The sequence below is a fragment of the Erinaceus europaeus genome, chromosome 21, assembly GCF_950295315.1.
Source record: "Erinaceus europaeus chromosome 21, mEriEur2.1, whole genome shotgun sequence".
Taxonomy (NCBI): domain Eukaryota; kingdom Metazoa; phylum Chordata; class Mammalia; order Eulipotyphla; family Erinaceidae; genus Erinaceus; species Erinaceus europaeus.
This window is the reverse complement of record NC_080182.1, coordinates 35,121,123-35,146,402: the sequence shown is the minus strand read 5'-3', so window position 1 is coordinate 35,146,402 and position 25,280 is coordinate 35,121,123. Positions and strand designations below refer to the sequence as shown.

At 42.1% G+C, this 25,280-nt stretch overlaps 1 protein-coding gene and 1 long non-coding RNA gene across 3 annotated transcripts in view; one reads left to right on the top strand and one right to left on the bottom strand.

The window, feature by feature from the left end:
- LOC132535312 (uncharacterized) overlaps window positions 1–25,280 on the bottom strand; it is a 64,089-nt gene that overhangs the window by 32,676 nt on the left and 6,133 nt on the right. The window lies entirely within an intron of this gene.
- The window catches only part of ATP2C1 (ATPase secretory pathway Ca2+ transporting 1), a 129,766-nt gene continuing 124,169 nt past the window's right edge, over window positions 19,684–25,280 (top strand). Inside the window, exon 1 of one of the 2 annotated variants that reach the window (XM_016191158.2) lies at window positions 19,684–20,003. In XM_016191158.2, coding sequence (XP_016046644.1) covers window positions 19,896–20,003 — 108 coding nt within the window. In that variant the 5' untranslated portion in view covers window positions 19,684–19,895. The remainder of the gene's footprint in view (window positions 20,004–25,280) is intronic. The other variant, XM_060180821.1, reaches the window with a different exon arrangement.

Genomic DNA, 25,280 nt, shown 5'->3' with positions numbered 1-25,280 from the left:
AAGGTTTTATCATTTCTTATAGTTGAGTAGTATGTCATTGTGTAGGCATGCCACAGCCTCCTTATCCATTCACCTGTTGTTGGAAACTTGGGTTACTTCCACATCTGGACTGTTATAAACAGTGCTTGATTAATAAATCTCTCTAGATGGGTGTGAACTATCTAAATGGAACAAATAAAGCCCATTAGAAAATATCCAGAAATATGTTTTATTATTTGGGGGCCAGGAAATCTTTCTTTTTTTAAGTATTTTAATTTTATTCTATGTATAGATACAGAGAAATTGAGAGGAGTAGGGGAAGACAGAGGGGAAGAGAGAGAGACACCTGTTGCCCTGCTTCACCACTCATGAAGCTTTCTCCCTGCAGGTAGGGACCAGGGGCTTCAGCCTAGGTGCTTGCCCATTTACACTATATAATGTGTGCCCTTAACCAGGTGCACCAACAGCCAGCCAGTACATTTTTCTAAGTGAGAAAAGCTAGAAGTCAGAACATCAATAGATTCAACTTGCTTTAGCAGGACTGGGGAATGTCTAGCTGGTAGACTGATATAGTCTACAAAACCCTCTGCTCTAAGCCAAAGCAAACACAGGTGGGACTTGAAATTCAATAAATCAAGGAGCTTTTCTCATAGCAACATCAAATGCTAATTTTTAAATTGATAATTTTATATGGCCCTCAGATGATGTTATAAACATCCAAATTTAGAAGAATCAAAATTCCCCATTCCTATTTTACTCGGTAGATGCTGGTCTGAGGCAGAGAGAACTCTGAGCCTGCTGTTAAAGCCTTCAAGTAAATGAAGACCAGAAGGGAAAGAGCAAGCTCTTTTATTTTTAAATTTTTATTTACAAAATGAAAACACTGACAAAAAAAAAACAAAACAACAACAACATAGGATAAGAGGGGACAACACCACACAATTCCCATCACCAGAACTCCACATCCCATCCCTTCCCCTCCCCTGATAACTTTCTTTAACCCTCTGGGAGCATGGACCCAGCTTCATTATGGGGTGCAGAAGATGCAAGGTCTGGCTTCTGTAATTGCTTCCCCACTGAACATGGGTGTTGATAGGTCGATCCATACTTCTAGCTTGTCTTTTTCTTTCCCTAGTGGGGCAGGGCTCTGGGGAAGCAGGGCTCCAGGACACATTGGTGGGGTCGTCTGCCCAGGGAAGTCCAGTTGGCATCATGTTAGCATCAAGAACCTGGTGGCTGAAAAAAGAGTTAACATATAGAGCCAAACAAACTGTTGACTAATCATGAATCTAAAGGCTGAAGTAGTTTAGATGAAGAGTTGAGGGGGGTCTCTATTTTGTAGATAGTTAATAGGACTATTTTTGTTTTATTCCAAAGGGCCCATGACTATACTAGTTTGTTTGTCCTGAGCCTGACATCTGATATGCAGGTGGATCCAAATTATTGTCTGGGGAGATGATGTCACAGCTGGGAAAAGGAAAGAAAGCTGGATCAGGGAAGAGAGTAGCTCCTAAATATGGGAAAGGGGTATAAATATTGCTGACTGTAAACCCCATTGATTTGATCTGATCTGGGGCCCATATTCAGCTTAGGAGCCTATGTGACCTCTGCATCCCTGTAGATCTGAGCTCATATTCTGTGGTCACGAGTAGGAACATTCCAAGCTGCCCCAATTTCAGGACCCATCTTCCTCAGGTGTAGCACAGAGTATGATGTCCAGCCTCCTTTTGGAGGATGGAACATTCTCTACTATTGTTGATCCATGTTGAGGGCAAGGTCCTATGGAGACCCACAAAGGGGTCTATTGTGTTGTTCCTGATAGACATGACCAGTAACTATGGAGAGAGGGATCTATTCGAGGTCCAGGCCCATCATGTCTGTTTGGGAATCTCAGGACTCCCCCACTAGGGCCCAGTTGATAGGGTGGCCTGATAGTGACTAAAGAATCACAGTTAAAGTGTGTCAGTCTCTTGCCCTTACTCAACTTTTGCAGTCCTTACTTTGATAAGGTTAGCTTTGAAGTGAGTGAGGGAAGTGTAATAGGAAGTAGGTGAGGAAGGTATCTAAGTCTAAGTAGACATTATTTCATTAGGAGCTTTATGGTGTCTTTTTAGGTCTTTCTACTTGCTTGCTACATATACTGACTCACTGCAGAGTATTGTGCACTTTTGCTTTAAGGTATTTATTTTGCCCTAATTTATGGATACATGTGGACTTATTCCCTTTCTCATGGAAACCTATATTTAGGATTTGGGACTCTGTTAGGAAATGAACCACCTGGAATGGAATTAGAGAATCCTATGAAAGGAAAGTTCTCACCCGAGTAATGAGGCTGAAGGGCTAACATTCCATGTATGATGTCTCTGGACACAGTCTGAAGTGAAGCATGCTGAGGTGGTACTCGTTGCATTGATTAGGTTGGGATCAACAGATGCAATATTATTTGGTATGAATTGAGAGAAGCATGCAAGAAAGTGAGCCCCACCTTACAGGTTCCAGAACTGGGAGAAATATAGGCTGGGAAAGAGCAAATTCTAAACTACCACCATCATCAGAGAGAATGAAGTCATCTTTTGGCAGCATCAGGCAACTAAAACTCCCCCATATCTTCCTCCCAGGCCCTACTCCTGCCTTGACCAATTCTGGAAGATCAGTTAGCTAGCTGTGGGAGGAGAAATGCTGGATTGGTAGAGAGCAGGAGGACCAGCTCTCCCTCTTCTAGTGCAGGTGGCCAGTGTGCAATGGGCCTTCACTGGAGAAAGGAAGAAAGCACAGGTAAATCAGGTTGAAAACTTATTTTCTGAAAATGAGTAATAGCAAACTCACACTGTGATTTTTTGTTTACATTTACCCTTGGGTTTTTTAGTTATTCTGAGCAACAACAACAACAAAAAAAAAATCATGAGACTATCCAAAAAAATTATTTATTTATTTATTTATTTATTTTTCTTTATTGGGGGATTAATGGTTTACACACTATCCAAAAGTTAATTCATGTACATTAAAAGGTGGCATGTACAATGGTAGAGAATGTTCCATCCTCCATAAGGAGGCTGGACATCATACTCTATGTTCTACCTGAGGAAGATAAGTCCTGAAATTGGGGCAGCTTGGAATGTTCCTATTCATGACCACAGAATATGAGCTCAGATCTACAGGGATGCAGAGGTCACATAGGCTCTTAAGCTGAATATGGCCCCCAGACCAGATCAAATCGATGGGGTTTACAGTCAACAATATTTATACCCCTTTCCCATATTTAGGAGCTACTCTCTTCCCTGATCCAGCTTTCTGGTCCTTTTCCCAGCTGTGACATCATCTCCCCAGACAATAATTTGGATCCACCTGCATATCAGATGTCAGGCTCAGGACAAACAAACTAGTATAGTCATGGGCCCTTTGGAATAAAACAAAAATAGTCCTATTAACTATCTACAAAATAGAGACCCCCCTCAACTCTTCATCTAAACTACTTCAGCCTTTAGATTCATGATTAGTCAACAGTTTGTTTGGCTCTATATGTTAACTCTTTTTTCAGCCACCAGGTTCTTGATGCTAACATGATGCCAACTGGACTTCCCTGGGCAGACAACCCCACCAATATGTCCTGGAGCCCTGCTTCCCCAGAGCCCTGCCCCACTAGGGAAAGAAAAAGACAAGCTAGAAGTATGGATCGACCTATCAACACCCATGTTCAGTGGGGAAGCAATTACAGAAGCCAGACCTTGCATCTTCTGCACCCCATAATGAAGCTGGGTCCATGCTCCCAGAGGGTCAAAGAATAGGAAAGTTATCAGGGGAGGGGATGGGATGGCATGTAGAGTTCTGGTGGTGGGAATTTTGTGGAGTTGTAGCCCTCTTATCCTATGGTTTTTGTCAGTGTTTTCTTTTTTAAAAATATTTATTTATTTATTCCCTTTTGTTGCCCTTGTTTTATTGTTGTAGCTATTATTGTTGTTATTGATGTTGTCATTGTTGGATAGGCCAGAGAGAAATCAGGAGAGGAGGGGAAGACAGAGGGGGGAGGGAACGTTAGACACCTGCAGACCTGCTTCACCACCTGTGAAGCGACAGCCCTGCAGGTGGGGAGCGGGCAGGGGGGGGGGGGGGACTCAAACCGGGATCCTTATGCTGGTCCTTGTGCTTTGTGCCACCTGCACTTAACCCGCTGTGCTACCACCCGACTCACAGTGTTTCCTTTTTATAAATAAAAATTTTAAAAAAGATGGTGTGTTATTTTGCAAACACACACACATGCACACACACAAGAAAGCATACACACACCAAGTGGCCTGTTTCAAGGAATAGTAGGAGTTCAAAATAGTGCTTCTATTCAAGTCACCCCACGAGTCCTCTGTTTTCAGTGAATCAGTTACAGCATAAAGAAGGGGAAAAAATATCAAACAGGGAGCTATTCTAGATACAGCAGTATGGAAACCCTCTCTAGGAAGGTGTTCTCTAAGCTGAGAACTAGAGTGAAAAAGGAGGTAACCACATAAAATGAGGATTGGTCTTCACCTCAGTGTTCTCTCAGCCACCAGTGTGCTGAGAAGAATAAAGAAGGCAAAGAACCAAAGGAACAGGAGAGAAGAAAAGCACAAATCTTCTGCAAGGAAATGCCAGAGCCTGCCTTAATAGAGTGCAGAAATGGTCTGGAACAAATATGTTCCTTAAAGTTTTTTCAGCACAAGGACCGGCGTAAGTATCCGGGTTCGAGCGCCCGGCTCCCCACCTGCAGGGGTGTCGCTTCACAAGCAGTGAAGCAGGTCAGCATGTGTCTAGCTTTCTCTCCCCCTCTCTGTCTTCCCCTCCTCTCTCCATTTCTCTCTGTCCTGTCCAACATCAACAACAATAACAATAATAATAATAACTACAACAACAACAATGAAAAACAACAAGGGCAACAGAAGGAAAAATAAGTAAATAAATATAAAAAAATTTTAAAAAGACAGTAAAGGGGAGTCGGGCGGTAGCACAGGGGGTTAAGCGCAGGTGGTGCCAAAGCACAAAGACCGGCCTAACAATCCCATTTCGAGCCCCCGGCTCCCCATCTGCAGAGGAGTAGCTTCACAGGCGGTGAAGCAGGTCTGCAGGTGTCTATCTTTCTCTCCCCCCTCTGTCTTCCCCTCCTCTCTTCATTTCTCTCTGTCCTATCCAACAATGACGACATCAAATAACAACTACAATAATGAAACATCAAGGGCAACAAAAGGGAATAAATAAATAAATAAATAAATAAATAAATAAATAAAATTTAAAAGACAGTAAAGGAGATTTGATCCAAGAAGGACAACTGCAGTAAGTTTTTCACAGTAGGAAAGAGAATTGGGAATCTCTCTGAACATACCAAGGACAAGGCAAAATCTACACTCCAGAAGCAGAATTGGAGGTCAGTGGATGGAAAATTACTAAGAGAGGTTAGGGGACTCTTGCTGGGGAAACACAAAAGGATGCCCATTGAGGACTAGGCAGGGAGATAAGATATTAGAAAGGAGGGGTGGTCACTAAACTGACCCAGCAGAACTACTGGACTAAGCAGGAAAGATTTAGCCAAACAGACAATTCAGAGAAGCTGACTCAAGTTCGACCAAAGAGAGAGAGTCTGTTATTTGGTGGTGGGGGTGGGGGCAGGGGGTGGAGAAAGGCAAGCAAGTGGAGAGGCCCTTATTGTGCTAATGGTTACATACCCCACCACATTCCACCTAAGGAGAGAGAATACACAGTCACTTACTATTGTTTTTTAAAATATTTTATTTATTCACTTATTAGGTAGAGATAGAGAGACATTGAGATGGTAGGAGGAGAGAGAGACAGAGAAACACCTGAAGCCCTCCTTCACTACTCATGAAGCTTTCCCCCTGCTAGTGGGAACCAGGGGCTCGAGTCTGGGTCCTTGCACATGATAATATGTGTGCCTAGCCAGATGCACTGTCGCTGGCTCCCAAGAATGCAAAGTCACTTACTTCAAACATTTAAGGAAGCATTTAGAGAGGGAGGCATGACTCACTGAGAAAAAGAGGAGCGATCAGTGTCAGCAAGCTTGGGAATCAGAGCTATTGATAGTAACTGTGCTCGCCAGTGGTGGTGAGACAGATGTATTTCATCCAGGACCCAGGAATATTGGGATATGATAAGAATATTGACCTGAATTGTTGTAAAAGGAATCCTACCCAGAATGAAGATGAAGAACCCACAGTAAGGACTGTGCATTGTGCTAAGAGCTGTACCACAGGATACATGAAGACAATGGAGGACTGAAGAAGAGATGTCTCAACATTAAATCACTGAACCTGCATGTCTGAGCACCCATAATAAATAAGAGGGGGTGGGTGGTGGCACACTAGGTGAAGTGCACAAATCACTACTACTAACAATAGGTAGGTAAGTAAATTAATTAAGGACAGGGGCGTATAAAAGAGCATTCAGGGAGTTGGAGTGGATGAGTGGCCCAAGAGCATCTAAGCAGAAATGCATCCGGAAGATAGCTCACACCAAATAGAGAGAGAGTAGAGGGTCAAATGTCAGAAGCCTGGGAGATACTTTGACCTCAGGAGCCTCAAGGCCAACAGTGGGAAAGACAGTAGCATCAGGTGACAAACAGTGGCAAGTGGTTGAGGTTCAGGGGCCACAAAGGAGCAGGGCAGGTGAGAGTGTCCCTAACTGAGTTAGCCTGTAGGCAGATGAGAGGCACACCGAGATACTTGTGGGTGGCAGTCTGCCCTAAGCAGAAGCTCCTACACGAATGGATGGAGACAGGAGCTCGTGAAATTTGGACTGCTGTTCTTAATATAGTTATTCTGAACTCAGAGGCTAGCAAGATGTGGGGGAACTCAAGGTAGGTCTAAGCCAAATGCTACACTACATAAAAATCAGTCATTCTGGGGAGGTAAGAAATTGGATTCATGGGTGGAGGAGACAGCACAATGACTATGCAAAAGACTTTCATGCCTGAGGCTCCGAGGTCCCAGGTTCAGTTCCCCACTCCCACCTCCCATACCACCATAAGCCAGAACTGAGCAGTGTTCTGGGAAAATAAATAAACTAATTAGGGGAGTTGGGCAATGGCACACCCAGTTAAGTACACATATTACTAAACACAAGGACTCATGCAAGGATCTGAGTTCAAGCCCTGGGCTCCCCACTTGCAGGGGGGACACTTCACATGTGGTGAAGCAGGTCTGCAGGTGTCTATCTTTCTCTCTCCCTCTCTATTTCCCTCTCCCCTGTCAATTTTTCTCTGTCCTATCCAATAAAAATGGGGAAAAATGGCTACCAGGAGCAGTGGCTTCATAATGCCGGTATGAGCCCCAGAGATAATCCTGGAGGCCAAAAATTAATTTATTAATTGATTAATTACTTAATAAAAAAGAAACTGGACTCCTACAACATAACTACTGCATACAACACTATTTCCCTAGTATAACACAAAAACGAATAAATCAGTCATTCATAGACCAAACAAAAAGCTACCTCTGAGACACTGAGATAACAATGAACAAGACACAGTCACTATCCTGAAGGATTATGGGAAAGAAGAGGCCACAAGAAGGAATCAGCACTTGTGGAATCTTGTGAAGTTAAATGGTAGGATGGAGTTGCGTAGCAGTGTAATGGATGCATATAGGAGCCCAGCCTTCATTCCTAGACAGTAGACCTCAAGCTTTCACAGGCATATGAATCACTGGGTCTTGTGGACATTTTGCTTCAGAGGATCAAGGGTGGGATCAGAGATCTGCTTCTTAACATGCTCCCAGGACTGGAGGACTAGGGGACACTGGTGTCGCTTGTCCGTGGACCACAGGACTAACAAGCTATAAAGAACACCTAATCTGTGCCCTGAGATGCGATGCAGTGGAGAGGGCATTGAACTCTGAACCATGAGATCCCAAGTTTGATCTCTAGTGTCACATGCGCACTAGTAATGTTCTGCTTCTCTCTCTCTCTCTCTCTCCCCAGTAATTCTTTTAAAGAACACCTAAACCATTTTCCAAATAATATAAGAAAGGAACCTCTGATTCCTCTGACTATGATAGCTCAGATTTTAGCAATGCAATGTTTCATTGTGATCATTCTCACCCAGGTTACTGTACCTATGTGTGATCTGAGTTGCACCAATACTGATTTGTGATCCAAGGAAAGGAAGACATAGATCATTTCCACATGGAGAGTAATTGCCTTTTGTGTTTTAAAAACTCAAGGATAATAGGGTGGAGGAATGTGACTTTATAAGCCTCACTGTGACAAGCAATTACTCTACCTAAAATTAAACACACATTATCTTCCTTTTAGTTAACTTCAGTTGCTGCCTACTTCCTTCTCCCCCATACTCACACTCAGGGATGGTTTCCAGGAGAGGTGGGAGGAAGAAGTGGGGTGAGTTCTCCAGAAAAACATTTTAGGTCACTTCGCAGTCCCAAAGGCTGTCACCAGCCAAGATAGGTCTAGCACAGTTATACATCTGATTTCTGTTGCACTCTGAATTTTCAAGCCAAGAAAAAGTAGTGGGAGGAGCTAGCACACCCAGTAGAGTATACACCCTGCTGTATCAAGACATGGGTCCCTGGCTACCACACAGAAGCACCTTGTGCTGTGGTGTTTCTCTCTCTGTTTCCTCTCTCCCTCTCTGCATCTGACCTTCTATCTGGAAGAGAGAGAGAGACAGAAAAATGAGAACCAGCAGGGCTATGATTGCACAGGTAAAAGCTCTGATGGAAAGAAAAAAATATATGGACACCCTCCATCCTCCAAGTTATACAATGTTCTTTTCTTTATTTCTAAAAATATATCTGATCACTTTTCACATAACATTACAGATAGTGTGATCATCAATTTGAATGTTTTCTTGAGGCTGAACAGTTTTCTACTCCTTAAGATGGAAGACCTCTGTCCTTTTCATGGGTGGTGTTAAGTCTCTCAGAAAGAGACTTCCTGGAGCACCCCCTGGAGCACAGCTGCTGGAGTAAGCAGAGGAAAATTGAGTCTCAGAGACCTGCCCTAAAAATCCCTCAGAAATTACTGGGCTGTGAGACTCATTTTTGCATGGAAAACATTAAAAAAGTACCTCATGACTTCTCAGACGACCAGTATATCCCTGCTGGAGGGGTGTGTGTGTTTCCCTTAAAGGAATAGTTTGCCATTAAATCCTGAGGAAACACTCAAGAATCAAGGACTGAGGAGGTAGCATAATGCTCATGAAAATAAACTCTCATGCCTGGGGCACCAGAGGTTCCAAGTTCAGCACCACCATAAACCAGAGCTAAGCGGTGCTCTGAGAGAAATCAGTGGAAGATGAGTGAGTGGTGGATCCATCCCAAAACACAGTCACACTGAAAACAGAGTTGAAAGCCCAGGGATAGCTCACCCAGTAGAGCATATGCCTTGGGGTACATAAAGCCTTGAGTTCAAGTACCAGAACCATGTATTCTGGGGAAGGACTGAGAGCTGGCTCAGGGAGTAGGGGGGTGCAGGGGCTTTGGGGTCCTGGTGTAGGATGGTGGAAAAGGACTTAAGCTGGAGATGACAGTGTTTTGTAGAAACCTATGTCAACAACTGTGCTATAAACTATTAACCATCATCCTCCAATAAAATATAAAAATAAAATTTAAAAAAAGGACTGGGGATGTTGCTCAGTATATTGTGCATAAGTGAATTTATTGTTCAGAACTGTATAAAAAGAAAAAAGACAGAATGCAGTCTATTATGCTTGCGAATAAGCCTAGGAGGCCTGTAATTTTGCAGGTTTTTAGTGTGAGGGCTGCCTGTTCCAGGTTTGAGATCCACACGTCCCCATCTGGAAAGAGAAGAGCTCATGTCAGAAGAGGGAGGGAGAACATTTGGGGCAGAGCATGTTGTGGTTTCCAGGCCTGGGCTTAAAGGTAGGGTTCACCCTGCTGGCGTCTGCAGCTTGATAAGAGCTATGAAGTGAGAGGGTAGCAGAGAGCAATCTGTCCAGAGACGACAGCTCAGATAGAACTTGGTGGGAGGTCCATTTGCAACTTGGGGTGGCAGGAGCTCTCTCATAGAAGAGCAGCTGGCTGTCTGAGGGGAGTCACCCCTGCTCCAGAAGAGCATTTTAAAATGTGGGTCTGATGGGAGTTCTTGAAGTGCTCCAGGAAGTAGGTGCTAGCCCTCACTCTCCTCCAGAGGAAGCCCTCTATGACTGACTCTATCTGACAGAAACCAAACCAGTGTTCTCAATAGGAGGACTCCAGACCTACCAGTGCAGCCTAGTCACTGGGGAAACTGTCACACTGTCATGATGCTAAATCTTGCTCATGATTCCTAACTTAAAAAATCAGAAATTCTGAAGCTGAGTCCAGTGACCTGTGCTGTCACCAATCTTCCAGGTGGTCTGGTGCATGTTCAAGCTTGGTCTGAATTATGCAGAACAACATCTTTCTGTAAGTAGAGGACAGCTATCCCCCAGGTTCAGAGATAGTGCTACATATGGGAACTAATACTGCAAACAAGAGGGCTGGGGAGATAGCACAGTGGTTATGCAAAAAGGTTTTCATGTCTGAAGTTTCAAAGTCCCAGGTTCACTCCTCAGCACCATCATAAGCCAGAGCTGAGCAGTGGCCTGGTAAAAAAAACAAACAATAAAACTGCTTGCAATTGGTGCAGTGGGGTAAAAGTACTGGATTTGTGTGCATGAGTCATGTCCCCAGTTCAATCCCAGGCATTGCATATGACAAGCATAATGCTCTGGTTTTCCCCTCACCCTTGTTAAAAAATAAATGAGGGGCCAGGCGGTGGCGCATTTGGTTAAGTGTACACATTACAGTGCACAGGGACCCAGGTTCAAGCCCCTGGTCCCCATCTGCAGGGGTAAGGCTTCATGAGTGGTGAAGCAGGGCTGCAGATGTCTCTCTCCCTCTCTATTTCCCCCTCCTCTCTCACTTTCTTCCAAGATCAGACGAGATCGGGCGTGTTCAGGGTGGTATGGCCGTAGACCCCCTCTCACTTTCTGTCTCTATCCAATAATAAATTAATAAAAACATTTAAAAAATTAATGAATCTCTCTTTTAAAGCACCATATTCAGATGTGAGGTACTTGCTCCTGATACAATGGGGACACCAGACAAGTGTCAGATGAAGTTGTACAAGGGCATTAACAGTATAAAAAGATGGAAAGTTGCAGCTGCATGAACCTGTCCTAATGAATAATGGTAAGTACCTCCCTTTCCTGTCTCTTGATTTTTTTTCTTCCTGTCTCTTGATTTCATATAAAACTCTCATTGGGGGAGCAAGACACTGAGACACTATCCACAGATCTTGCAGGATGAGATATTTCTCGGTGGAATTCATTATGAAAAATGGACTGGACTAAATGCTTCTCCATCATTCTAATGGTTCATTCTTCACTTTATAACTGGGTTGGATAAAGTCCCAGAAAATGGGATCATTTTCCTGATGGATAACAGATGAGAGAGAGAGGGAGAGAGAGAGAGAGAGAATGGAATTTCAGTGGAGGTTCTCAATTTTTCTTCAGAGGTGATTTGGAAGCTCCATCATTTCAAACATGTCCTGGAAGCACATTTTCTACTTTCCTTCCCTGTTTCTCATCCTGAACTGAACACTTGGACTCCATCCTTTTCTGTTTGCCTTTCCCTTTTTGTTATATATACATGTGTCAAAACTTGTCACAACTTTGCACCCCTTCTTTTTCAGAATAAAACTGACATGGACCCTCTAGGGTTTAAGAGAAGTAAAAAATGGCCTGAGGCTTATGGTTTGGAGGATGTGACTAACCTTACTAGAAGAAATCATAGTTACATCTCTTGGCCCTTTTTTAGACCAAGGTAGAATCTTGCTAAGAAAGCTGGGAGTGATGGGAGGACTAGGAAGTCAAATCAGAATCTGTGGACAAGAGCCTGGGCTGGTACTATATCCCACAGGCCAGTAGGTTTTTATACCTGGTTCAGGAGGAAGTTTTGGAGGAGGAGGGTTCTGTGCAGCATGAAGGGAGGCGAGCTAAGCTGTGTAACTGAGCTTTTTTGTTATAGTGGCCTACTCCTTTCTTGCTCTGTTTGAAACTTCAGGGACTGTAAAGGCCAGTTCCTCATTCCCAGGCCTGTGATGGAAGCTCCAGGAAAGATGAGGGGCTGTAAAGGTCACTTCCTCATTCCAGCATCTCTCACTGAGGATGTCTCTTTCCTCACGGTTTTCTATACATGAGCTGTTTGATCATTATATATTCCTCATACTCATCCTTCCTCTTCATAAATATGCAAGATTTTTTTCCTGGAAAACTTCTAAATGTGCACAGACTATGAAGTCATTCGAACTACTATATAAAACCAGATACCTCCCCCATCCACTTCTCCTTTGATGCTTACCACCAGGCTTCCCAACTTGAGTCGTCTTTCCAATCAGTAAACCCTTTATTTTCTTTTTCATTTTCTTTTTTTCCCTCCAGAGTTATCACTGGGACTCGGTGCCTGCACTATAAATCCACTGCTCCTGTGGCCATTTTTTCCCCCTATTTTTTTGGACAGGACAGAGAGAAATTGAGAAAGGAGGGGAAGATAGAGAGGGATAGAGAGATAGACACCTGCTTCACTGCTTGTGAGGTGACCCCCCACACACAGGTGGAGAGCCCAGGCTCGAACCAGGATCCTTGCACAGGTCCTTGAGCTAAGTACTATGTGTGCTTAACCTGATGTGCCACCACCCAGCCCCCTAAACCCCTTCTTTTCCATACAATCATTTCTGTGAATTCTTTGGCGACACATGCATGGATAAGCTGCCTACTATGTGTGGTGCCAGGACTGAATGGTTGTACAAACCCACGTTTCCAATCCATCTGCTCTATGACTTAAAAAGGAATAAACTGTATAATCTCTCTCTTTCACCCCTTTGCCATTTTTTTGTCTGGCTGTAGTGTTGCTTCCTTGTGCTGCTCTCAGAGGGGAAGAGAGTGGGACTCACCTTATTTTAACCTGTTTGTGAAAAAGCAGACAATTCTCTGAAATCAAAGAAATGCAGGAATATTCTTTCACTGTGAGGCGGCGGCCTTGCTTTATGCATTTCCTGGTTCCGCAGTTTCTTTTGATCAGAGAAGAGGGTGGGAGTGAATTGTACAAATCACAGGTAATCACTTCCATTCTTTATAGCGCCACTTCTCAAGGGCAGACAAGACATTATTTGAGGCAGATCCACGGGACTCTTTTGATCCTTGGAGATGAATACTGACACCATCAGGACTGCTCTGTTGCTTTACATCAAGGTGACTGAGTCAGTGGCACAGATGTCCAGACTATGAGCACAAAGGGACAACTGGCTGTCACCTGAGAGATAGTGCTTATATTGGTATCAGATATCAAGAGACATGGACCACTATAAGTTATGGCAGGCTGAAATGGAGACTGAGCTAATTTTCAAAAGTTGAGAAAGAAAACAAAAATCTTCTTTCCAAAATCACTGGAATTCTTTCATAATGGGAATCTAAGATGTAAGCAAGATCTGGGTGATGGTACATCTTGGTAGAGCATACTCTTATAGTATGCAAGTACCCAGGTTCAAGCCCCCAGTCCCCATCTGCAGGGAGGAATAAAATATTTTTAAAAGATATAAGAAATGGGGGGTCAGGTGGTGGCGCAGTGGGTTAAGCGCATGTGGCGCAAAGCACAAGGACCGGCATAAGGATCCCGGTTCGAGCCCCCGGCTCCCCACCTGCAGGGGAGTCGCTTCACAGGCGGTGAAGCAGGTCTGCAGGTGTCTATCTTTCTCTCCCCTTCTCTGTCTTCCCTTCCTCTCTCCATTTCTCTCTGTCCTATCCAACAACGAATTGCGTCAACAAGGGCAATAATAATAGCCACAATGAAGCTACAACAAGGGCAACAAAAGGGGGGGAAAATGGCCTCCAGGAGCGGTGGATTCATGGTGCAGGCACCAAGCCCAGCAATAACCCTGGAGGAGGGGAAAAAAAAAAGATATAAGAAATGGACTTCAGGCTTATTTTGAGACCATCTAGGATTAGAAGATGTATGTTTTGTCACTATAATGCCCCGTTCTTTCTGTAATTCCCTACCAATTCGCATGCGAGCACTCTTTAACAAAGCAACTCCAAACCTTTCCTTCTTTGGGTCAGTTTACAAACAGGTCTTCAAGAATTCATTTCTTTCTTTTCTTTTCTTTTTTAAATTTATCTCCTTTCTCCATCTAATAGTCTGGGCACCTTTGTCAAAGATTAGATGTCCATAGGTGTGGGAGCTTACTTCTGGGCTCTCGATTCTATTCCACTGGTCAGTGTATCTATTCATGTCCCAGTGCCAAGCAGTTGTTATGACAACGGCCCTATAATACAATTTGAGATCTGGGAATATGATGCCTCCAGTTCTGTTCTTTTTTCTCAAGATTGTTTTGTCAATTCTAGGTCTTTCCTGGCTCCAGATAAACAGTTGTAGCTTTTGTTCTATTCTCCTAAAAAAATGTGGTTGGGATCTTGATGAGGATTGCCTTAAATTTGTATATGGCTCTGCGTAGTATATTCATTTTAATGATGTTAATTCTTCCAACCCATGAACATGGAATATCTTTCCACTTCTTTGTGTCTTTTTCTATTTCCTTGAAGAGTAACTCGTAATTTTCAGTATACAAGTCTGTCACTTCTTTGGTTAAGTTCATTCCTAGATATTTTATTGTTTTTGTTGCTATAGTAAAAGGAACTGATGTCTGGATTTCATCTTCTTCCAACTTAGTATTTGCATAAAGGAATGCCACTAAATTTTGTATGTTAATTTTGTAGTCTGATATCTTACTATATTGCCTGATAATTTCCAAAAGCATCTTGCTGGATTCTTTGGGTTTTTCTATGTATACTATCATGTATGTTATCATATAGTTTGCAAATAGGGAGAGTTTGACTTCTTCTATTCCAATGCGTATCCCTTTAATTCCTCGCTCCCGCCTACTTGCTATGGCAAGAACTTCCAGCACTATGGTGATAGTAAGCAGCCCTGTCTAGTACCTTATCTAAAGGGAAATGATTCCAGTTTTTCACCACTGAGTGTTATGTTGGCTATATATAGACTCCACTATCCTGAGGAATTTTTCATCTATTCCCATTTTTTGTAGTGTTTTGATCAAAAAGGAATGTTATATTTTGTCAAAGGCTTTCTCTGCATCTATTGTTATAACCATGTGGTTTTTGGTCTTGCTTTTATTGATGTGGTGGATAATGTTGATTAATTTACATATATTAAAACAACCTTGCATGCCTGGGATAAACCCCACTTGGTCATGATGAACAATCTTTTTAATATACTGCTCTATCCAGTTGGCTAGAATTTTGTTCAATATTTTAGCATCTATGTTCATCAGAGATATTAGTCTGTAGTTTTCTGTTTTGGTTGTGTCCCTGTCTGCTTTTGGTATCAGAGTGATGTTGGCTTCATAGAAGCTGGAAGATAGTATTCCTGTGTCTTCGATCTTTTGGAAGAGTTTTAAAAGTAGAGGTTCTAACTTGGTGGCATATAGTTGTTTATAGAAGCCTCACATGATATGCTGAATTTCTGTCGTGTCTGTTTTGATATCTTCTCTTTTTTAAAATATTTATTTGGAGTCGGGCTGTAGCTCAGAGGGTTAAGCGCAGGTGGTGCAAAGCACAAGGTTGGCATAAGGATCCCGGTTCGAGCCCCCGGCTCCCCACCTGCAGGGGAGTCGCTTCACAAGCGGTGAAGCAGATCTGCAAGTGTCTATCTTTCTCTGCCCCTCTCTGTCTTCCCCTCCTCTCTCCATTTCTCTCTGTCCTATCTAACAGCGACAACCTCAATAACAATAATAACTACAACAACAACGAAAAACAAGGACAACAAAAGAGAAAATAAATTAATAAAATATATTTTATTTATTTATTTATTTGTTTATTCCCTTTTGTTGACCTTGTTGTTTTATTGTTGTAGTTATTATTGTTGTTGATGTCATTGATGTTGAATACGACAGAGAGAAATGGAGAGAAAAGAGGAAGACAGAGAGGGGGAGAGAAAGATAGACACCTGCAGACTTGCTTCATTGCCTGTGAAGCAACCCCCTGCAGGTGGGGAGCCAGGGGCTCGAACCGAGATCTTTACGCCGGTCCTTGCACTTTGCGCCACCTGCACTTAACCTGCTGCACTACCGCCGGACTCCCTATATCTCCTCTTTCATTTAAAATCTGATTTACTTGGGTCTTCCCCTTTTCTTCTTTTGTGAATCTGGCTAAAGTTTTGTCAATTTTGTTTACTCTTTCAAATAATTTAATTAGCTTCATTGACCTTTTGTATGTTTTTTTTTTCAATGTTATTTATTTCTACCCTAACTTTAGTTATTTCAGTTCTCTGGCTGCTTTAGGGTTCCTTTGCTCTTCCTCTAAGTCTTTAAGGTGTGCAATCAGATTGTTTATTTGAACTTTTTCTTGTTTCCTACTGTGTGCTTGTATGGCTATGAACTTCCCTCTCGGTACTGCCTTACAGGTGTCCCAAATATTTTGATAGCTCGTGTCTTCATTTTCATAAGAATTCATTTCTGGCTGTAGGCTAAGAAGCTATGTTGTGTGCTGACTGGGGAGAAAACTCTGGAGTCAGTCCATCTGGTGAAAAAACTCCCTCCTCTGCTTGGTTGCTGTGAGCCCTTGGCAAGTTGCTTACCTTCTCGGAGCCTCAGTGAACTTTTAAGGTGCTATAGGCTCTCCTAAGCTTCTTCTTCTAGCATTTGCCCTTCTTCCGTAGCCAGTCAACAGGTCAGGTTGAAAGCTGTCAGGAGCTGCTTGTTGCTGGCTTTGAAAGTGACTGGGATCCATGTGGATTCAGTCGGCTAGGAAGGATCGTCAGTTTCCCCAATGAATGGGGACTCACGGGATGCACCACGAGAAGGTCGATCCAATGCATCCCTCTCCTAAGCTAATACATGGAAGGAACTAAGCACTTGCTTACTGAAGCAAGTAAGGAGGTGAAGGACAACTACAGAATGGTTTCACTCATATGTGGAATATAGACTACTGAGCATGCAAATGTGAAAAGACAAAATGTCAACCTATATCCAAGACTGTGGGAGAACTGGTGTGGTTATCTACGGGGGCAGAGGTGGGACAAAGAAATTGGTGATGGGAGTGGTGAAAAAAGTAAATAAATATAAATTTAAAAGAGTGAAAGAAGGCAAAAAGAAAGAAATGGGGCCGGGTGGTGGCACACCTTGTTGAGCACATGTTACAACGTGCAAGAGCTCAAGTTCAAGCTCCCAGTCCCTACGTGCAGGGGAAAAGCTTCAAGAGTGGTGAAGCTGGGCTACAGGTGCCTGTCACTTCATCTCTCTGTCTCCCCTTCCTCTCAATTTCTGGCTGTCTCTATCCAATAAATAAATAAAGATAATAAAAAAAATTAAAAAGAAAGGGCAAGAGGCTAGGCAGTGGCACACCTAGTTAAGCGCACACATTGTAGTGTGCAAGGATGCAGGTTCAAGCCCCTAATCCCCACCTGCAGGGGAAGGTTTCACAAGTGAAGCAGACCTGCTGGTGTCTCTCTCTTTCCCTCTCTACCTCCTCCCCTCTCGATTTCTCTCGTCTCTATCTAACAATAAATAAATAAATAAATATGTGTTTAAAAATAAATAATTAAATACAACTGCCTGACCCAAAGTCCCAATAAATATTAGCTCTAGTTTACGCTGATTATCAATTAAACACCTAAGGAATTTTTTTGTTGCATTTATGCCAGTTTTTGCTTTTTCTGCTCAGTCTAATCATGACAGTTTCTGGTTCAGGGTGCTTTCTCTCTCTCTCTCTCTCTCTCTTTGCCTATCTGTTTTTATCATTCTCCTTAACTCAGGAAAAGGTGAGCATGAAACAAGCATTTGAAGTGAAACCTGCTTTGTGTTTGTTGGGAAAAGGTTTTGATCACCAGCCATGCTGTGAGTGTTTGTCAGGTTGCCAGCTCCTGCCCACGGTAAGAGGTATCTCTGAGCGTTTGGATATTTTTAAAAAGAGAAGTGAAAGGGGCAGCTCATGGATTCCTCGAGGGTGTGTGTGATGGCCCTTTTGCTTATCCCCAAATGCTACTAAGGTTACCCTTCTTTTCAGGGCCCTGAGTTGATCTGGGCTCCAAGCCTCTTGTTTCCTTGGACTGTGAGCTGGCAGGGAGCCCACACCACTGTACCCTTAGCATTCTAGCAGCTTCTCTCTGGCTTCCTGAGATGAGAATCCGCTGTCTCCAGGAGGCAGGCAGTGGAGGGTTGAAAGAGGCTATGTCAGGAGGCAGTTAAGTGGACAGCAGGGTAGGGCCTCCTCTAAGGATCCCGCCCTGTAGCCTTATGTAAATGATTTCTTGGAATTGCCAGCTTGGCCCTGGTGAGACTGGAAGATCACCTTGCAAGTGGGCCTGAAGCCAGCCTGACAGATGGCCTGGTGACTAGCAGCACAGCCCAAGTTAGGCCTTTCAAGTGTGTCCCCTGAAAGCATGCAGCCCAATCTGGAGAGTTAAAGAGGCTGTTGCCTTGAGTGGGGGGGCAGGTTTAGCCTGCGGCATGGGGCCCGCTCCTCTACTACTCTCTCTGAGGGGGGAAAGACAGGCAGGCTCTTTCCACTTGAAGTCAAACTTTTGTGCTTCACACCTTTTGATATCTAACCTAGAGCCTACATGACAGTCCTTCCAGCTGTGATCAAATATTTCCAGCAGTAAACCAACCACTGCAGAGTTAAAAGGAATGATGTAAGGAAAAACTATCTTAGGGACTTTGTTCAGAAGCCCTCTGACCTTTAGAGATAGTTAGAAAATATCAAACCTACAAATTTTAAAACTTTGTGTCCTATAAGACCACAAAATCTTATTTACTTAAAAAAATTTTTTTTCAAGGTGTGAATCCATTTGACAATTGTTAGGATGTGAGTGTAGGGTTGTCCAGGCAGCTCCTTTGAAAAAGTGCCTGTTTTGCCATGCCTGCGATCTGAATTTCAGTATGGTTTCCATTGCACTGTGAAAAGCTTTGATGTCTGATTCATCAAGGAGTGCTGTGGTGTCTTTCTCTCTCTCTCCCTCTCTCTCTCCAAAAACATTGGCCCAGAGCCCTGAAGCCCCAAAGACAATAGCAGCAGCAACAAAAATAAAGTAACATTTTTCCCCCAGCCTCAGACACTCAGCATAAAGCCTAGGAAAATTTAATGTCCCTGTATTCAATCTGTGGATCTGAGATAAGGATTCCAGGAAAGAAGCCTTTTAGCTCAGAAGAGAATCTGTTTGCAGCTATTGTTCAATTAATGTAGAGTATCTGGTTGCGGGGCACGTTGTATAATGTATGACAGTGTAAACCAAACCGCCTTCAGTGCTGACACTGAACTCCTGGATGACAGTGGAGAATGAGGTAGTCTGTTAATTTGTAGAAGTCCCCTGAAACAATGTTCCCCAAACACTGGGTGAATCCCCTCTGCATAGCTGAGAGCATTGGAGGTTTAGGAGGGTTGTCTGTGTGTGTTCTCATTGATAAGAACTCTGGAAGAAGGCAGGAGAAACTACATGTCATGTCCTCTTTAAGAGATAGAAAAGCTGCCAGAAGAATTCAGATTAAGCCTCCAGAGAATCTGTGGGTGTGGAAAGTCATCAACTAGCTAATATTAACATAGCAGGCAACAAAACGCTGGTGCTAGAAATAGGACAGCCACATCACTACCACAAAGCAATTTGCATTTTGTGGACCAGCCCCTAAATTCCTCCAGGCTTCTACTGCCCTTTGGGCGTTGCGTTACTGGATGCTTTTAGACCCCATTTTAGACTGCTGGTTTCATCAGGAACTCTATCCCAAAGAGGAAGCAGCCAAAGAGAGACTGCTTTGTCTGCAGGAAAGTAGTTGAGAGCTACAAGCCAATCCCTAGGCATCTGAGGAATTGGGAAGCTTCAAGCCGTGGCTAACAGGGAGGGGCAGGCAAGGACCCTCTTTCTTTCCTCACCATGGATAATCTGTTGCCTCAGTCTAGAGTCTCATATTTCAAAAAATATCCTCTCCAGGCAATCAGGAAATACTTATCGATGATGAGACACCCGAAAGGCGAAGAACAGGTATCGGTTTGTTTATGTTGTCTTTAAGGTGAAAGGTTATTTGCTTTGGGGGGATTTTGTGTTTCTGCTAATTGACATATTTAAAGACACAGGTTAGCTCCTGTTGGTGCCTGCTTAGAGCTGTCAATCAGAGGAGAAAAATAAAAGGCTTGTAGGGGTTTCTTTGGAACATTTGGATGTTGAGATTTTTCACTAAAGTTCTGTAATAAAACCACGTGTTTCTCTTTCATCTGAATGACTAGACTGAATAATCAGAGTTCATTGCCAGGTTCTGTGCGCATTTTCTGGTATTTCTGATACAAATTACTTTCAAACTATTAGTATTTTGACAAAAAGCTTAGGACCTAGAAATCCTCTTGTTTTCTTGGGTATGTTTATAGGATGTGTCTGCATCATTAGCATTTGCCAAACCAAAAGCATTTGTTAGACTGTAACTGTAAGATCCTTGAGTTTATCATTAATAAGCAAGGAAGCTCATTTAGAAGTAATTCGTCATTTCTTTTTTTGATGGAGGCTAGGGCATGGAACACCTGCAGCTTTCAAGCTTTTTAGTACATTGAAAGTAAAGAGTCTAATAGTTGGCTCTAGAATGTGCATTAAAGAAACTGTTAATGTGTTTGATCATTTCTTGTTTCATATTATGCCTTCATTACATTATCTTGAGATTTATGTCATTTGATCCCTGACAATTATGAAAAACAGCTTCTCTGAATTGTGCTGAATTCTTAGACAGAAATCATTGTACATGATCCATTTAGATCCGGTGGTTCATTTAGGAAGTATGGCGAAGAGAAAGGACAAATATGTAGATATGTGAACATTTCATTAACTGCTTGCATATCATGCATGTAACAAAAACTGCAAAACGACATGGGAGATATTAACAGAGTTCTGTATGTGAAAGAGATGACCTACTTAAAAAAAAAAACTTGCAGGAAGTGAGAGCAGGGGTCAACACACAGAAAATCCTCTAATGAGAAATTTCTCAAAAAGCTGGTGCATAATTTGGAAAAAAAAAAAGAAAGGAAGTTATCACCTTTGTAACCCAGGAGGTGGCAGAGTAGATAAGGTGGTGGGTGGGCTCTCAAGCATGAGATTTGATCCCCAGCATTGCATGTGCCAGAGTGATGTTTTGGTGTTTTCTCTTCTCTCTCCCTCTCTCTCTGTCTCTGTCTCTGTCTGTCTGTCTGTCTGTCTGTCTCTCTCTCTCTCTCTCTCATTGATAAATATATATATATTTTTTAAAAAGAAAAGAAAATTAACACTCTATATGAGAGGAAATTGATATTATGTTGCAATGGAATGATTTTCCAGGACAGATACTCAAGCAGACTATCACTTAAGGGAACTACATTGTTCTGGTTTATCTGTTACTTAAGCAAGGCATCACAACTGCATGAAGATTTCCTGGCTTCCAAGTCAGCATGTTTTTGCACTTGGAAGTATAAAGGCAGAAAGGAAGGTAGTAGCGACTTGAGTATTGCTTGCCACACTCTAAGTCCATACTCAGGGCCTTCTTCAGCTCCCCTTATAAAAGGGGGAGACAGAGGGCCACTAATGGGGAAGAGGCAAGTGGCTGAAAGGATAGGACCAGAACTCTGAAATGTAGACAGGATGGTTCCCCCCAACCCTTAGTCAATATTATAAGATGTAGGATATATGGCTATATTGCTTGTATGGTTGTTTTGGTTTTTTTTTTTTTTTTAAAGATTACACAATGCATCTAGAAGACCATTAGCAAGGATCCTCTGAATTGTACTGGGTGGGTTGGTCCTTTCCCAGTTTGCAATCATTTTGAAAAAACCCAACAGCTCTGAGCCTTGTGTTAAGTTCTTAACTTCCTAATAAATAAGTCAAGAAAAAAAAAAAAAAAACCACACACTTGATTCCTCTATGACACCGTTTACAACTCTGCAGACAGAATATCTCAGAAAAGTAGAGAAATGAGGTCAGAGTCAATCATGACTAACCTTGGAAAATTGTTAGAAAGTTGGAAAGGAGATTGGGAACAGCTGTAAGTTTAGGGCCTACACATTTGCTGTCTCTAATCCTTTCACTTCTATGAAATGAATCCTCACTATAAAGGTGGAAGAAATTATATATAGAGCCTTAAGAGGTTTTTCTTAAGGTTAGGAAGATCTGATTTCCAATCTGTCTGGCTTTATTTATGTGTGATAGTTTAAAATGTCCACAATATTTTTAATTGAAATAGGATTAGTTCATAATACAATACATCTTTCATATGAGCAGTTTCTCACCTCAGAAACAGCATATATATCACTTAGTGACCCACTTGTTTATTGACCACTGGTAGTTATAATCAGTTCTCTGACAAGTCAGGATTGTGGTACTGTATGAACACTTTGCTCATGGACAACAGTAATACAATGGTTCAGCTTTAAGCATATTATCTCTCAACACCTCTCAGTTTCCATTTCTTTCCTATGTCAGTTGGCCAATCAGCTGACACTATACTAACACTGTATATCAATATATTTGTACTTTATTGTGCACCCAATAGCACAACTTATACCCTATATTTTTATTACAGCACAACATACACTACACTATTGACTAAACGTTCAGAACTATGTAGGGGCTGGGTGGTTATGCACCTGGTAGAGTGCACATGTCATCATGCTCAAGGATCCTGGTTTGAGCCTCTGCATCCAACCTGTAGGGAAGAAGCTTCACGAGTGGTGAAGCAGTGCTGCAGGTGTCTCTTTTTTGATATTCCCCTTTCCTCTCTCAAGTTCTCTCTGTCTTTATCAAAATAAAGAAAGAAAAAAAGGAATAAGAAAAGTGGCCACCCAGAGTGGCCAATTCATTCTGTAGATTCTGAGACCCAGCCATAAATCCTAGTGGCAAAGTACACACACACACACACACACACACACACACACACTTAAACCATTATAAATGATGCCAAGACAATATTGAACTATCTAAAGATTGCTGACAAACCCAAAACCAGTCTGTGATTCCTTAAATATCTATAAGTGATGACTACTCATTTATAGGCAATTTTGTTTATTGGCTTTCGGGAACGGAACCCAGTCACTGAGTGAGTTCATATACATTTCTCACATCACGGCCACCACCAATTTCCAGTCACCATCTACTGCTCACCAATCTGCCCCCTCTACCAGCTCCAACTCCCCCTACTCCTACCTTGCCCTCTTGGGAACACCATTCTGTTGTCACAGTCTGAGTGTCTGTTAGTTCTATTTGTTCTTTCGCTTTATATTTTTATCTACAGTCCACAAAAGAGTGATATCTTATAGTATTTCTTTTTCTCTTTTTTTAATTTTAAATCTTTCTTTAAAATTATCTTTTATTTATTGAATAGACAGCCAGAAATCGAGAGGGAAGGAGGCGATAGAGAAGGAGAGAGACAGAGAGATATCTGCAGTCCTATTCCACAACTTGTGAAGCTTTCCCCAGGCAAGTGAAGACGGCGGCTCAAACCTGAGTCCTTGCACACTGTGATGTGTGCGCTCAACCAGGTGTGCCACCACCTGGCCCAGATATTTGTCTTTCTCTGTTGGACTTATTTCATTCAGCATAATCCCCTCACGGTCCATGAGGGCATTAAATGTGAGAATTTCACCTTTTTAAAATATATATTATTTTTTACATTTAATTTATTTATTTTGGATAGAGACAGAGAATTTGAAAGGAAAGGGGGAGATAAACAAGAAGAGAGAGAGAAAGAGAGAGAGAGAGAGAGTCTTGAAACACAAGTAGTGAAGCTTTACCCCTGCACGGTGGAGACTGAGGACTTCAGTCCATCGCCCTGTGCCATGTAATGTGTGCATTCTACAAGATTCACCACCACCCAACCCCAAGAATCTCATCTCTTATGACTAATGAGTATTCCACTGTGTGGATAACACGTCTTCTCTAGTCAGTCATTCCTAGTAGAGCGCTTGGATTATATCTTTTGTTTTGTTTTAAGATAGATACACAGTGATAGAAAGGTAGCAAGAAAGTGAAGGAGACCACAATTTGAGGCTTCCTCCAGTGCAGTGAGGGCAGGACTCAAACCTGGGTTGCACACATGGCAAAGCAGCACACTATCCAGGTGAGCTATTCGGTAGTCCTTTCTTGGATTGTTTCTATGTCTTGGTTAATGTAAATAATGCTACAGTGGCCAGAGGGTTGCATATATATTTTTGAACAAACGCTAGAAGAAGAAGTGTCTTCATATTCTTTGAATAAATACCCAGAAGTGGAATTACTGGGTCCTGTGGCTCTATTTTTAATTTTCTGAGGAGAATCCATACTGCTTTAGATAGTGACTCTACTAGTTGACATTACCAGCTTATGGCATGAGGGTTATATTTTCTCTAAATCCTTGCCAACACTTAACTCTTTTTTAAGTCAGGTAACAATCATTCTAATCCATCTAAGGCAAAATCTCTTTGTTTTGATTTCCATTTGCTGAATGATAAGCGATGTAGAAATGTATCTTTTCATGTAAGTATTGGGTATGTGTATGTCTTCTCTGGTAAAATACCTATTTAGTTTCTTTGTCCACTTAAATTATAATGTATGCTTTAATCAAAAAGATGATATAGCGTCCATGGGGACAAAATGGATGGAACTAAAGATGATTATACTTAGCAAAATAATTAGAGATAAAAGACAACTACCAGATGGTTTTACTCATATGTGGAAGCTAGATATCTGATTTACATAGACTTACCAAAAAATTCAAACAAAAGAAAAGCAAGCAAACTGTAAGACTTATGAGAACTCTGGAAGTTCTCTTTGGGAGGTGGGAGGATGGGGACACAGAACTCTGGTGGTGGGTGTGGTGTGGAGCTAGACACTGTGACCTTGCAGTCTTGTAACCTAATATTAATCACAACAATAAAGAAAAAGAAGAATGTATGCTTTATTCATTGAATTGCATAAGTTTGTATATTTTGGGTATTAGTCTTTTGTTTAATATATGGTTTGCAAGTCTATTCCCTTATCCATTAGATTGTATTTTAATTTCAATGGTGACTTATTTTGCGGTGCATACACTTTGTAGTTTCATTTCAGTCCCATTGGTTTATATTTTTTTGTTTCTCTTGCTGTTGGATATGAATTCACAGTGATATTGTTAAGGTTACATCAAAGTGCTTAATATATAAATTGCTATGTATTTTATGGTTTCAGGTCTTATGCTGAAATCTTTAGTTCATTTTGAATTTGCACATATGTCTAAACTGGTGATCTGGTTTCATTCTTAGGCACCTGACTGTCCAGTTTTCCCAGCACCATTTA